Raw genomic sequence first — 16,589 nt, 5'->3', positions numbered from 1 at the left:
CTGTCGTGATGTATTAAATTGGCATTGCAAAACTACTCTGTTAAACTGAGGGATTACCAGGATACTGTCATCCAGCTCAAGAAACGAGAGTGAACACACCCTTAAAACATGAACAGATAAGAGGTTAATTAATGCTGACTTCTTTATTTCTTTGTATTTCTTAGTGTAACAACAGACAGATAATAACATTTTCATAGTACAAATGCCCAAAAGTGAATTACCACCACCTAGATGCTTCAGTGTCAAACTGAAAAGCTCTACCTTACACCCACATTAGACAACCTCCCATCCCACCATTTGAATGAGAATAAATACACAAATGGACTGAGAATAAATGGACAAAATATTTTGCCCATTGATTTTCAATAAATAGAACCTTTCATGTGTCAGTCACTTAATATAGTCAATTAAACAGGAGCCAGACAGCACATCATAATTGTGCCCTTTTAGGTTATTTAAACCGTCATGCACTCTCCTGGAGTTGGAAAACTAGATGAATACCTAGATAGCCGCCAGTCCGACAGTCTCAAGTGACCAGAGGCTTACAAAGTAACTACTTGTTAATCAGCTGAAATAGACTGCTCTTACAGGAGTGGCCATTAGTGAATCAATTTTTAAAATTGAACAAAGGGGAGAGGCTATTTTCTTTTGCAAGGTTTGGAAAAAAAACAAAAACACCTTTAATTCATAATGTGCTTTAATGGCACAGCCAGTTTAATGCATTTGGCAATTGAACATTACCAAGTTCTTAAAATAGGTTCCCCTCGCCACGTACTCCCTCCCTGTTTCTGAAGTCATGGCCCTCAAGGGTCGAGAACTGTTGCTTTTACACCCTCCGTTTACCTAGAATTGTCCAGTTAAGTACCTGGGAGGAAAGGAAACCAGGGCCCAATTTGGACTCAAGGGCCGGATTTCAGGATCCCTGCAAGCTAATGAGCTGCTAACTTAAGGAAACCCATTCAAAGAGATAATGATAAAGAACTGACCCTCCCATATTCACTGTCTTCCCAATTCCAAAGCACTCTCTCCTCAATCTCTCTTGTGGTAATGCAGTGGATATTCTAGTTTGGCGATATGGTTTTGTTATCCACATTTTTTGTCTCAAAATGTTATTAAATTTAGGACTCACATTTCAGTGCTTCATAATGCTCTAATGCGTCAACCGAACCACCGACCTTGCGTGTCCCAGTTATGCACCTTAACCACTACGCTACAGGCGGTGAGTGAACATGTCAGTGAGCCTTTTTCAATGATAGGAAGGAATTTACAATGGTCTTGTAACAATGCTTTAACACAAATATCTAACCTATTGTACCTTTAAATATTCATCATGCATTGCCTGAATAGCCAGAAGCTCAACATTGTCAGTACTGAACTTGTACTTCTTCATGAAAGACACATGAATATGCAAGCACACATTACTAAAACCAAAGTCTGTTTCAGTTCCATAAACATCAGAGAGGAGTAAACTTGGAGTCGAAGAACTGTCAGCAGTTGTTAGCTGAAATTTAAAGATGAAAACGTTATCGTGACTATTCCTATATCTGGCTGTAGCAACAGCAGGAAAATAAAATGGTAAGACTGAATATGTTAGTGTCTGCAAGCTGTTAAAGCTTGGCATAATACAACTTTTAACAATTTTTAATAATATAAATCATATATATACATTTTAACACAAATATTATTTATAGTGCTTATTCAGTGATGTTAAAAAGGGTCTTTGCCAGGTTCTATGCCGAACCATTATGTTACTGTCGAAAAAATATGGACAGTGACTGTGATGTCACCCATTTACTTTCCATGGGATTGTGGAAAGTGTTTTGAAACTGTGGAAGTGCAGTTTTAATACCGCCATGTTGTAGAAATTGGAGCCAGAGGCAGAGCAGTATGGAAAAGGGGATCCCTTATATCATGGCCGAGTCACTCAGAGTGATGCGTCACTCAGAGTGATGTAGACTGTCCCTGATCCGAAAAATATTTCAATATTGTCACAATAAGTTAACAACTTAAGTACATGGGGAGACATTAGACTAAGAAAAGCTCCTATTGCACGTCTTGTGGGAGAAAGGTATTGAGTTCATATTTTGACCGTATTGATACGATCCACTTTCATTTAAATGTGTGGCTGAAACTGCACTGACACTGGTGAGCAACAAGACCAGGAAATGAGTTTAAAAACGAATCCCATTTTTGGCTGCCTGGGCCAAACCTAAACCTGACATTTAGGGTGATATTAGTCACACAATGAGACATTATTCATTTAGGACATTTGTTTCACAGTAGATCTAAATTACCATATAATTTGTACTCTATGATTCATTAAAAAATAAAGAAATGGCACCCTATATATCTACTTTATTCTGATACAATTATTTTCCTAAAAGAAAAAAAGTTGGTATTTAATTGAAGGATATACAGAAACACCAATCTCCCCCAAGGCAAAAGAGTCTAATCATATGAACACAAAACCCATCATGCATGGATTAACTTAAGGCCTGCTTCAATATAACATCTAGTCAAACACACTTCCTCCATCGAACACCTACAGGGAGACAGAAAACATTGAGAACCTTAGCGAGCGTGTTCACTTTGAAAGCTTTTGAAAATGTTGGAGAAATAATGTTCAAACAGTGGAATTATTAGCACTATGCCAAGTGACATAACAGGCCTAATCAGAGTAGTGTCTTGTCTGTGGGTACATGCGGAGAAACGGCGACTAATCTTTGTCGGTGCATGAGCACCAACGAGGGACATGGTCTCCCGGGCAACCGGCGAGGCTATTTTAAGACATCTGTGTGCTCCAAGCCCAGCCAGCCTGTGTAATATACTGCCTCTTGCAGTGGTGGGTCTGGTTCCCTACTGGTCCAGCTGCCTCGCTCCGAGCAAGTGCGGCATTTCTTTATTCGGTTCTCTGCAAATTTGTATTGGAAAAGACCTTAAAACTACATTGAGTCTTCAGCGTTGTGAAATGCCCGATCTAGCCCCCCCCCCCCCCCCTCCCTTTTAGTACACGGCTAAATAATGTATGTTTCATTAGATACACAAACTGAACGTGGAGACAGGATAATTGCCAAGCACTTGACAAAATAAATGTTAGTCTTTGAAGTGTGATATTGGAGGGAATGACCCATGACACAATAATAATACATAAAAGCAGGGAAGCAGAATTATGAGACAGAGTTGACATTATGTACACTGTAACATCTACCTACTGTACAATACATGAGACCTCGCTAAAAGACAAACAATAGCCTGCAGGTCATGGGCAAAAACTATGGTTTCATTCTCTGCTCAGTTTTCGCATGATTCATTGATTATGCCCATGCTGAGAGGTCCACAAATTACCACGCCCGTTTTTAATTGCCATTCATTTATGTTACTAATTTAATTTCTGTGCCATGGGAGGACTGTTTTTATAGTGAACCTTTTTTGTATTTTTAATGAAAAGATGTGACCGTCCACAATGACACATTGAGCAGGTACAGTATGGCTTCATTGAAATGCGCTACGGCAAGAGTACACAAAATCTTCTCCTTTGCAACACAAATCAGCCAGAATACTGTACTGGTACTAAGAGAGAGTTTGTGACTACATGTGATTGCATCGCGAGCTATTATGTGGAACAGCCAATATGAATACCTTATCGCTCCTGCAAAATAACAGAAGACATTTCTTTGGAGCTCATTCGCACAAAATATTTCCAATTAAACTACTGTGTGATGCAGTTGGGGGAAATTACAGTTGGGGGAAAATTGCATTAAAAACATAAATAGTTCCCTTCAGACTGTTCCAGCCCATTTTAGGACAATAGAGGTGTCAGCAGAACTGCTGAACTTCTCAATGTGACCTTCGGACTAGGGAATGCCAGAAGGGAGACAGAGGAGTGAGGGCAGTGCTGTGACCCGTGCAAGGACAAGCACGAGTAGTGTTGTGGGTAATGAAGTCCTTTAGTTAGATAACAGATAGAGGGCACTTGCAACCTTTATCTTACAAAGAACTGTCATAAACTTGGCATTCATCTGGCCAATGGCTATAAGAGGGTTTTTAAAGGATTTTTAACAAGATAACTTTTTACCTGTGATGCAAATTATTTCTGTGGATAATTTTATTTCTCTAATAGTGCTTTGGGTACAAATGCCAGCAGGTGAGAGTAGGAGACTGCGGCACTAGGACAACCTGGGGAATTAAGCTTATAGCTGGAGTTTTAGCCACTCTATCATAAACAAATGTGCAAACATGCAGATAGTTAAAAACCAGGTCATGTGCTCAGAGCTTGCCTTTTGGAACAATGCCAAACAGACACAGTGGCTATTAAGAAATCTCCATGTCATCTATGTGGTTTATGCTGCCTGCCCACAATATTGTCCAATCCACATATTATAAACCTCAGCGTACTAGCACTGCATGTTGTGTTGTGTAACCTTCAACTGACCATATGAATAGTAAGCAGCTATTGTATAGGCATGGAGCTTGAACCCTTCAACAGATCTAGATTTAGTTTTTTATTGCACCTACAAGTCACCTACAAGTATTATTTTCTTTTGTCAGAATGCTCAGAATTCAGAATGTGCTGTACATCAAGTTGTCAACGCAAGCATAAAAAATACAGCAGGATTATTCTTTCCGTTCAAATTAATTTAGCTAACATTCATCACACTGTCGCTTGCTCCCTCACATCTGACCCAAAACACCTCCCTTCATTCTCTTCCATTCTTACAACATCCTGTATTTTCTTATCCTCCAGATGAAAAGACAGGAAGGTAACTGGACTTTTGTTCGCACAAGGCCACTTTCTTAACCTGTCCATCAGCCCCCCCCCCCCGACCTGTGGATACTGGTTCTCCCCTTTCTGCCACACTGTCTGATTCACTGCTACCTTACCACCCAGCCTCCATCCAGCTGTCAGTCTATTCGTCCTCTAGCTCCTCCGCAGACACTGACCTCTGCTTCACTCTCGCAGGCAGACAAACACACAATGGAGCCCTATTCTTCTGAGCCCCCTCCCCATTTGACCTGCCTCCTTTTGATTTCCTGCTTTTGATTTCCTGCTTCCTCACTTTCCCCCTTCACAACATTACATTACAGCTTTTATCCAACGCAACTTACAGTTGATAAGACTAGGCTGGGGACAGTCCCCCTTGTAGCAATGTGGGGTTAAGGGCCCTGCTCAGGGGCCCAACAGCTGTGCAGATCTTATTGTGGCTACACCGGGGCTTGAACCACCACTTTGACCTTCCAGGTCCCAGTCATGTACCTAGGCTACAGGCTGCCCCCTAGCCGTGGCTCTGCCACAGCCTTCAATGAGCTTATGCCAAAAAAATAAATACAATATACAAAGGTTAATGATCCACTGTCCCAGTTTTTCTTAACCCTTTCACCATTGTTTACTAAGAATCACCTTCTCTGCACTGAGCAATCAGATACAAATCAGTGGAGCCAGTCCCGTCATTAAGAATACTCTCAGTAAGAGTAGTCTCAATATGTATTGGTACTTCTGCAATTTTTTACATGGTGGGTACATAATTATCCTGTGCTCATTACACAGAGGACCTCAGGCCTTGTCATCACCTTAAGCTTCTGAGGTGGTGACAACCTTTCTGTACTACTGCTCATGTTCAGCAGTTCTGCCTCTACCACCATCTTAAAACATTTGGTTCCTCAAGGTTCAGTCCTTTGGTCATTTCAATTTCCATTTCAGCTCTTCAGCCTGATATACTGTAAGGTGTCCTCACATGGTAGGGTGACTTGAAGATAGCTCTACCAGTCAAGGATCAATGCAGAGATGTTTTCCTGGATTTATCTGTAGAGACCATAACTGTACTAACTTTCATTCGGCTTCTCATCATGTCCAACATTTTTGCCCTTCAGGCAAGCCACCATTTACAACTCCATCAAATAATGTAAATCAGACCTCAAGCCATTGGAACCCAATCAACTGAAGTTTCAGTTTATGGCCCATAAATGCACAGCAGGGGTCATCAACTCAGTTTTTTTTTAATTACATATTTTAGAAGTTAGCTAAACTAGCTGTCTTAACCATATGTTGCATAAACAATGACGTTTCTACATCATAAGCCTGATGATTTTTGAGTCCATAGTTTGAATAGTGGAGGTAGTGGAAATGTTTTTATATTTTTATAAATCGCAAATCCAGAGGAGGTCACAACCCCCCACCCTTGGTCAACAGTTCATGCCCGCTCCCAGGCTACAGTACAGTATCTATCATATCATGATTTTGACATACCTCCATGTACAATAAATAGCCACTGCATTGCAGCTTGTGGGTGTTGGAAAAAGTGTCAAAGGTTTACTGTCTTACATATTGACTATCTTATGTAATAAAGATCATTTTAATAATAATAATACATTTTATTTGAAGTGGCGCCTTTCTGGACACTCAAGGTCACCTACACTCAAGGTCATTTTACACATTACATACAAGTGTTTGTATTTGCTTTTGTTCTCAAGTCAATTAGTTTTCTTGTCTAGAAGGATATTCTTACAGTACATTAAAACCACTGACTGCGACATTCATTTGTACATCATGATGCATGTAATGCATATATTATCCATGTTTATTGTATGCCAGTGTGTCATGGAGTGGATCTAGTTACATAATTTCACAGAACAATTTTCAGAAGCATGAAACCCTTTGTTTTGTCAATTAAAATAAAAACACTGCACCAGGCAACATTATTGCTTTTTTGTTTTAGAATCGTCAATAAAAGTAATTGGCTTGGTTTTAAATCTTGGTACAAGCTTATACAGATGTGTGGGTTTAGAACCAGCAATTTGATTAAATTGAGGGTGTCTAATCTTGTACAGGAAAGGGGTGCAGGTGAAGACTCAATCCAACACAGCAGAAAACTGTCATATTCATCAAATCAAGGTCAGACCATAATTTGTTGATTAGCTGAGTCAGGTGTTTCACGCTGGGCCAGAGCAAAAGTGCAAGCCGGCTCTTCTGAGATTGGCCACCCCCAGGTTATATGAACTGATAACAACTGCATGGCAAATGCACCTGTTATGCACTACTCCATTTTAGACAAGCATAACAGATTCACAATAATGACAATGCTTGGGCTTCATCCGAACACAGATGGGGAGATGGTGAAAAAAGTGTTTGATCGTCCTGCCAAACTCCTGTTTCTCCTCAACACTTCCGATCCCACAGCAGCTGTGTAGCAGCGTACCATTGCACAAAAATGTTTCTAAGCTTTTCTTCTCCCTTTTGGTTTTTTACTCCTGCTTCCTGACTTGCAAAAGCACTTTTATCAGGACCAATAGGAACAGTCTGTTCAGTTCCAACAAACAATTTTGCATCTTGACAGTTTCCAGCCCTACCAGGTTGTTGGTATACTTTCTGAAGCTGCAAAAGCTGAAGCCAGGCACTGCAGAACAGGATTTAAAGTGGTATGGCCAATAATTAACATTACTAAATGAAAACATTTGAACTTATTTGCGCTAATGCATCTGACATAACTTAGTCACGAATGCAACTTATACTAACATCCCCCAGACCCCCTTGTTATGTGTCCCTGTCTTCATTCCTGACTGGTTAACGGAGCACCATTAATCACATGCAATCTTAGAAAATACTGTTGTATATTAATTATATAATTTGACTATATAGTAACTCTACCTCTAAATTCTGATAGGGCCCTACCAGCCATGTACATTCCCAGTGCTTGCCTGAAGCAGTACTTGAAATTGACTGAGCCCTGTCTCTTGCACGAACACAAACTGACCCGACACACTCTGGTCTGCCGAAGGTCGCAATCCCATTTCCCATTTCTTTTGGGCATGGTCCCATGCAATGAAATCTGGCTTCCTGACTGTAGTTGAGCAGTTGCTTCCTTTGCTGCCGGGAGAGTGCAGAAATGATCATTAATAGACAGGGACCTAACATCAAAGCTACCAACTCTGGCAGGGAGCGGGGGGTGACATGAAACGTCATTAACAAAATCAACAGGAAACGCTCTGTTGGGAAAGCCGCCCAAACCCAGAAATGCTGTACTGTGCGTCTGAATTACAGTTTGAGAGTGCGGATGCTTTTCCTTCAGCCTTCGTTCTTGTTTTCCGTCTTTCTCTCCACAGAGTGAAACGCTCACAGTACAATTCCACCCAATCAAGGGATGAAATATTATTGCTTTGTGCTTCTGAGATTCTCATGCAGTGTGTGGCTTGATTCGATTAAGGAAACGCGTCCAAGAGCTCGTCACTCCCGATGTCCTTGAGAAGCTTCTAGACTGAGCAATCTCCCCACTGGCGTGGCTCAGTCTAATAAGTGGCAGGACAGTGAGCAGGGGTAATTGAATTCCCTGACAGACCAGATAAAGTCTAGGGTGCCACCAACACCACCCCACCCTCCACAACACACATAAACACACACACAAACACACGCACGCACACACACACACACACACACACACACACACACACACACACACACACACACACACGCACATATGGGCGCACACACACACACACACACACATACACACACACACAAATACCCCACCCCACCTCACACCAGAACTTGTCTTTCAAAGCTATACTACAAATACTGTGGAGTTTAGAACTCAATATCAGACATGGAGTGGAAATAAGTCTTTACAAACAATTAGATGCCCAGACAAGATTTTTATATCCCTCAAGACCAGAATAATCTAGGATTGTAAAGGGGTTATGGGAGGGAAGTAGACATTGCCATGGGGTGAACACACCCACACCATTTTCACAGATGATCAGGGAGATTAAATCAATCAGGAAACAAATTTGTCAGCCCAATAGTTGTTTAAACAAGGTCCACAACTGAATCATTTTCTGATTAACAACAAAGCAATGCATGTGGACATGTGTATGTACGGGCATCTACTGTATGTGTTTATTTATCAAACATGCGCATACCGTATGACTGTGCATGAATCTCCGTGTTTGTTGGCATGTCCATGTACGTGCACATAGCTGTCTGTGCGTACCATGGGAGTGTTTGAATCTGTGTACCTTCAAGGGAATTTGCATACATGTGTACAGGATACAGTACATGCATGGCACCCTAGATAAGATGAGGATGATGACATGTTATTTTATACAGGCTGTTTCGCTCATCTTGATCAATGGGAGCCATCATTTTGGAGATGAGTATCTGAAGTGTGTGGCTCTGTTTGCGTTCTAAAGTGTATGCACTGTGTAGGTATCTCTGAGCATGAGTGTGTACATGAGTATACTACTGCCTGTGTGTGCTTGCATATGTGTTAGAGGGATAACTGTGCCAGTGAAAGAAGATTATTACACTCAAGGATCAATGTCTATGTTTCATTACATCATTGAGAAACAAATATTTTATCAAATACAACTTTCAGGCAACATGCGTATTGCTGGTCACATTCAATTTTTTATGTTACCAGCCATCCTGTAATTCTTTATTTTCTGAAAATGTGATTACAATTTTTTTTATTAAAAAATAAAACATTTGTGTTTTAACTTTAATAATACTACACAGGTGGAATTACACATGACCTCATGTATTACTCAATGGCCAAAAAGTTATATAAAACTGGCAAATTAAAACAATTATCAGAAAGAGGGAAATTAAACAGAAGCACAGCTTTTCAAAAAAAGCACAACAAAACCAGTGGAAACCCTAATCCTGTGTCCTCTGCTGTTCATGCTTCCGAGCTTTAAAATACTGTAAGTGTCAGATATTGCTGCAGTGACTGTAGAAAACAACCCATCTCAGATGCAGCCTAAGCACCTTATTGCTCACAAGTGTATTATTCATCGAACTGTTTATCTGAGCCAACCTGCCACCTCTTCTACCCAGAAAATAAAAATGCCACCTCCAACTTCTACACAGGTATAAGCTATCGTGCAAGAAAACAACTTGGTCATGACCAAACTGAAGTGCTTCAGTTATCTGTTGAAGAAGGGGGTTTGAACAATAGGTGAGAATCGACAACAAGCAAACACTTCAGTCCCTGGGCATTTGGTGGCAAATGGATGCAATCTCCCATGTGTTGTTTTTTCTTTTTTTGCCGGCACAAACAAGGGAGTCCTCCTACACAGAAGCTTCACTACTGATTGCATCTCTCTAGAGAAAACCAGCCTATCCAAAATGTTGTTCTGGAATCAACAATGTACAGTAACAGGTTTCAGGCTTGTTTCTAAGGTGACAGAGCACAATTAGTGAAGAATTGTCATACTTTTTTGATGAGCCTATATGCATTATATCTTTTTGACAAGACCACAAATGTATATTAATCGATATATTTGTTAAAAATATTCAAGTGTGTGTGCTAGTCAGTCAAAATAAATGCAAGAAATGTCAGAAATATCACCAACCTGAACTTCTTTGCTGTGAAAAAATGCAGTTTTAAAACTATGACGCAACCCGTAAGAAAACTGCAGTAACAGCATCTTTCCTCCCATTACTGCTGGGAAGTCCTCTGGCATATCTTTTTTTCATCTTCTTCAAGAAAATAACAGCTTAATCAAATACAAAGTTTTCATTGCTTTAGGTTTTCGAAAGCATTCAAACCGGAAGCACTACAACCTCTAAGTAAAGAAAGAACCAAAACTAGAGCAGATTTTCCTTGGAACAAATCACTCTCCAACTACTCAATGAACAAAACAGGAACAAAACATTGCAGCCTTGTAAACATCAAGGCTGGTCAACACAGGCAGCTGTGAACCTCTTCATTCTGGCGAGCATTGAATGCAGCGCAAGCGAAGAAGAAAGGGAAGAAGTACTTACGGGTCCCGTCGAACCTGGTGGCGATGGTGTCCAAAAACGTGTTCTGGGGCGCCAACAGGCCCTTCATCACCGGCATCTTGCCCTGGGTGGAGTAGCAGAGCCAGGTCCTGCAGGTCTACTCCATCCCAGAAGAAGCAGGGGTCCAGCAAGGAGCAGGAGGGTTTGGGGGGAGGGGGGCAGTCGGGCAAGTGCGTTGGGCTGCAGGGTAGTTTCAGTCCGTAGGCGAAACTACATTTAAAAATAAGGTCCCGTGCCCACACAGAAACCAGTCCTCCTTCACCTCATCCCCAGGTAAAGAGCTGTGTGATTCTGCTTTGTCTTCTTTCAGGCCCCTCAGTGCATGTCACTCAGTACACAGGAGATGGGCACAGGCTGCCCAACACCCATTAAACCCAGTGGTGGAAACTTGCACGGAGGAGAAAAAATCCATGCAATTGCCATGTCTGCAAATGTATCTGTTGTCTCTCCTTCTTTACTCTCTCTCTCTCCTTTGCTCTCCCGCTCCCCCTTCTCTCTCTTTCTCTCTCTCTCTCTCTCTCTCTCTCTCTCTCTTACTGAAAAGCTGGTAGAGCAGAGCAGAGCAGCCGAGTCTTCTTTCTGCCTTGCTACCCCCTCCTCCCTCTCCACTCCCACTTTCATCCTGTAGTTTCCAGCCAATGAGACCGATTCACACACTCGCAGTTCTCTATAGAAACCCATCCTCATTTGGGCGATGCCGGTAGGAAGGACCTATCTTTCTGACAGAATTCCTACTCCTAGAAAATCAGCAAGGATTATGTTGAGGTAGTATCTACATCATACTGAAAGTGTTATTTGGTGAAAATAAAACAAGACGCCCACCAATAATAACGCAGACTTCGGCATAAAAATCCTGTCTTATGTTACGAACGGGGATTAAATGGATAAAACATGCAGTGCGGGGGGTTTGTTTTGGTGAAGAATTAAAACGAATCACTAAATGCACCAAAGGGATCTTAATTCTGAGCCCATGTTAAATCCCTTAAACCCGGATGCTGCTCAAGTGTAAGTGCAAATTCACTCAAAAAAGTTTGCTTTTCCTAGAGGACCTAAAAAAAAAAAGGCTGGGTTTTTTAACAGGATTTCATTTCCTTTCACTCATTGACAACTTACAATTTAGTCTTTTCGCCGGCGCTTTTCGCCAAAGCGACTTACAAATGTGCGTTTCACCTGCTATGGCAAGTCGGATCTGTCTTCAACCCTTCCAGGCCATTCACTCTAATCAATTTTTAATGGGCCTCATTATACTGTCTCCTTGTTACGTGTCCATCTCCTTTTGTCAACGTTAAAGCGACAAATCCATTATTGATAGCCCTTTCCCCCCTGCGCATATGCTCCTGCGTGTAATGGAGCCCCAGCTGTAATTAATAGGTTGTGCGGGGCACCCTCCTCTGTAACTGGAGTTGCCCCGTAACTGCTCAGGGTAACTCCATGCTCCGTGACCTTACATTCCCCTCGTCCCCTAAGTGAATTGGTATGAACCGCCCTGTTAGGACTGCCAAATAGAAATGAGAACGTTGACCACGTCGCTGTCCTTATGCAATCGTGCTTCGGCTTGCAGTACCCAAGCTGTCTGACATCCTGATCGGTCTCCGTGCTTGCAGCCCTAGGGAAGGAGTCGTAGCCTTAAGCTGGCATACCTATATGACAGAACTACCAATCTTCTGCTGCGGCGCCCGTGGGTAGGAGGAACCCTGGGTCAAATACGTAATCGTTTTGGTTCAATTATTCTGTGCTCAATTGATTTTGGCTGGTTCAACCGAGTCAACCAAGAGGAGCAGATGGTGGGGTTTGCACTCTTTTAGAGTATTTGATAGGTTCTAATACTCCCGATATGCTCAGGAAAGCATAAAAAATATTTAAATCCGATATTATTACGTATTTGACCCAGAAGCCCAGTGACTTGGGAGAGCCATGAGAGAATTGGAAAGATAGCCCTGCTGCTATCGCTTGCACTGAGTGAGTAAGGAAAAGTGTGCCCATACTGTGCTAGAAAGCCTGTTTTTTACTGATGCTGTGTAACAGTTGATATAGCCCCTGGTTGTTGGAATGGAATCGATAAAAACAACCACACCGGCGACTTTCATCACCCAGTTCTTTGCTGTGATGTGTTTTGGTGCACGGCTGACCACACTTATTTGGTTCTCTTTTCATTGGTCGACCAAATCTGCCTGACTGTAAAAGGTATAGTTGAAGGAAGGGGGAGACCACCAGTGCGGATAATGGTAAAATGGTGGCACAGCATTCCAGACCATGACAAAGAGCTGACATTATCCTTAGTTAAAGCTTTTCCCAGGGCTCGACGCCGTTTCGTAACCGGTAAACCGCTAACCCCGCGGCATTTCGCCACAGAATTCATTTTCCGTAGACGTCGTGCACTCATGACATCCTCATCCTTGTGACGACATTTTGGGCGTTCCATCACGGCCCCCGCAGCCTCCTCGCCACTCTCCCCGGTCTTCTAATGATATCCTCCTGGCGGGGAGCGTGAAAAATGACACCGCCGAACCGCGGGCTCCTCGGAGAGCAGTGATAAAGAACCCTATCAGCCTCTTTTCCCCGTTATCGCAGAGATATTTTCAAGAAGGACACGCGAGACAGGAGCCCGCAGCTTTCCAGAAACATTGCGAATGCATCATTCGACAATCGGAGGTCCCAGCTCATTCGTTTTTCATGGTACTACACCAGCTATGTGCAAATCATAAACCAGACACATTTGGATTTTACAGTCTGTCTATAAGTAATTGAAACTGCATCCCAATTTCGGAGTGTCTACAGGAAAAGAAACAAAGAGTTTGTATGCATTATACATTTTAATAAACCAGGGAGACTTGGCTGACCTAAGAGAATCAAATGTGTACACACATACATTATGCATCCTACTTTATCATTCACCGGAGAACTCAACCAGGAACCATGTTCAGTATAGTTGATTGGGGATTCTTCTGAAAGAATCTTGACAGGGTGACACACACACACACACACACACACACACACACACATGCATGCCCACACACAAGGAAAGTGAGACATACACAGAGAAACTGTTAGCCACAACCGAGGGAAGGCTATACAAGACGGAGGAGTCAAGAGAATTCTCTGAGGCTTAACAATAGCCAGAATTCACATCTATCACATATTTTGTTAGCTCTGAATATGTAAAAATACTGAATACATTTTTACCAAATCAGAAGGGAACAAAGGCGCAACACTCTGAGCAGGACAAAGGAATTTCAACTTCCCTTGTACTAATGATGTGTCTTTTTCATAGGAGTGTCCTCAGATGACTTGGCACTTTTCTATTGATTTGAAGGAACAGCTTGAAGTTTGCAGATTGTGGTTCAGGTCCAGCAACTCTCATCAGATTTAAAGTGGTTTCATGATTTTGGTTTTGTGAGGGGCTGTTGAGCACAGCACATTTCCCTCCCCTGCCTGACAAGCTATCCCTGGTGACTCTGGGGTGGGAGGAAAACATGCATGTCTTATGCAAAACAGGCAATAAGGCCTGGCAGACTGGAATGAAAAAAGCTTTCTTGAAGTCTCAGTACACCCCCCCCCCCCCCCCCCCACACTCCCACCAAGCTATCTCAATACACTTTGTAATATCCTTCAACTCACAGAATGCACCATAACTGATATAAATGGGAAAGTAACAGCTGGTTCAAAGTGGACAAAATGGAAACTGTATGATTAATGTACACCTCACACCTGCAATCATTTCGCAGGTGTGGAGGTGGAGGTTGAGGAAGACAGGAGACGGCAACAGGAGATCTCCTTAAACATCGGAATATCCAACAGGCTTCTGGTGCCACAGGAGTAACGCCGAGTAGTAAATAATCTGCTCACTGCGCTTCTTCTGGGATTTCAAATCCCAAGGTCCTTCCATCTCTGCTCATCAGAGGAGGTAAACACATCCATTGTCTGCCACCACTTCCCCTGTCAAAGCCTATATTGGAGGATTAGATGAATGCATGATTTTGGTGGGTTCCATTGCACCATGAATAAAGTACAATATTTTTTTTACATGCTGCCATTTTGAGTTCATCCAAATAATTACATTTTTAATTCTTTTTAGTATTTTTTGTGCATTGCCAGTAAGGGGTGGCAATATTTCTGGAGCCCTCTGTATATTCACCAAATACTCCTTTCAATGAGAAGTCCACACTACATTCACCCAGTATTAATAGTGGGACCTTTATCTACATTACCATTAGGAAAACTGAAGTATCATTCACAAGTCTCTCCCATAGAAACAGCCGAGATAAAGCAGATTTTCTAGACAGCTGTGTGTTGATTAATCCCATGGGCATGTGGAAAGCCTTTAGAATGTAATCAGTAACCACACTCCACCAGCATTAAAGATGCAGAGGTCAAGAGGAGACGATGGGAAAGATCAGCCTCTTATTACCCTTTTGCCTTGCTGATGTTGTCATCCAGAGTTACCTCCAATTCCACTTTTTTATTTTAAATATTTGATATCTAGAGGCATCTGCCACCACCCTAATTTCCATGGAAATCCTTCCTGTCCAGGGTGCAGACTTTCAACAAATAGTGCTACTCTACTGTAAATTTCTTAAGATGGACAGAGGGGTTAATGTTGATGCTGCGCAATAATTCATGAATATCACAAATGTACAAGTCAATAACCCACCTGAAAAGCACACCTAGAACCTTGTACGTAAGACACCTCAATAACAATGACTGCAGTTTCTGAAATGTTTAAATATATTGTGGTGGCCGGATCAGGAATCGGTACACCACTGGAGTGGAACGGCCCGTGCGCCGGCGCCAAGCACTGGGAAAGGTCTTTAACCACGTGTATTTCCCCTGTTCGTATCTAACAGAGCCGCACCGAGGAGAGAGAGCCGGCGGGGAGAATCAGCACCATGGCCAGCGACATGGAGAAAAGACGCGTGAGGAATGCGAGCTAGGAATGAATTAACATTTCTAATTGGACAGGCGCAGCCGGACTGACTCCAAGGAAGAACGAGAGGCTGTACAAAAGACGGGGCGCAACCACAGAGCGGGGCTGAGTACGGAGGGGGACGGAGGCGAAGCCGAAGCCGAAGCCGAAGCCGAAGCCGAAGCCGAAGCCGAAGCCGAAGCCGAAGCCGAAGCCGAAGCCCAGTGAGTTGGAAAACAGCCATTAGAAACAAGCAACGACACCACGGTGGAACCGCAGGTCTTCGGAGGCCCTACAGAAAGGCGAAGGCGAAGGCGGAACGGACCACCCACAGTCACCGACGGACCGGTGTACCTAATTTTTTGGCCAGTTATTTTTTTCCCCGTTTTTTGAGAACTGTTTTGTTGGAACTTTGTGAAAGTGCCCTGAAGGCACGTGGGAAATAATTAAAATATTATTTTTTGATCTACTCTTGCTCTCTCTGTCTCTCTCTCCCCACGGGGCGCCACAATATGTAGTCAGTGAGTCAGTGAGGACAATAGCATCTCAAAGCTGGTTTTCACCAGTTTTCAAGCTAACCCTGAAACCACAACACAGTCCATGCTGCTTTTGTGAAAACCTGCCAATTTGTGGATTTGTTATCCCAGTTCTTGAAAAAAAATTATTCTGCCAAAACCACTCTATTATTTCTGTCGGCTTGAGCTTATGCTGCACAAATTGGGCTTTTAACCCGACTTCCATCTCACTTCCGCCACACTACCACTGATTCCATGGTGAGAAATGATTGATCTCCTATACAGGCTGGGTCCTCTCACTGCCTCAGATTTGCACAGTGGTAGAGGAACATGAACAGCCTTGCATCGCTTACAGATTGGATAAATACAGACCACACATCACTAGGCAACAGCGGTT

At 42.5% G+C, this 16,589-nt stretch overlaps 1 protein-coding gene across 1 annotated transcript in view; it reads right to left on the bottom strand.

Moving 5' to 3' along the window:
- The window catches only part of LOC133118176 (potassium voltage-gated channel subfamily H member 4-like), a 73,581-nt gene extending 62,749 nt beyond the window's left edge, over positions 1–10,832 (bottom strand). The window contains exon 1 of the mRNA XM_061227979.1: positions 10,757–10,832. Within this exon, the coding sequence (XP_061083963.1) occupies positions 10,757–10,832 (76 nt within the window). The remainder of the gene's footprint in view (positions 1–10,756) is intronic.
- Positions 10,833–16,589: the final 5,757 nt, after the last annotated feature.

Source organism: Conger conger, chromosome 2 (genome assembly GCF_963514075.1).
Source record: "Conger conger chromosome 2, fConCon1.1, whole genome shotgun sequence".
Lineage (NCBI taxonomy): Eukaryota > Metazoa > Chordata > Actinopteri > Anguilliformes > Congridae > Conger > Conger conger.
Note: the sequence above shows the minus strand (reverse complement) of the source record. Positions and strands in the feature narration are given on the sequence as shown.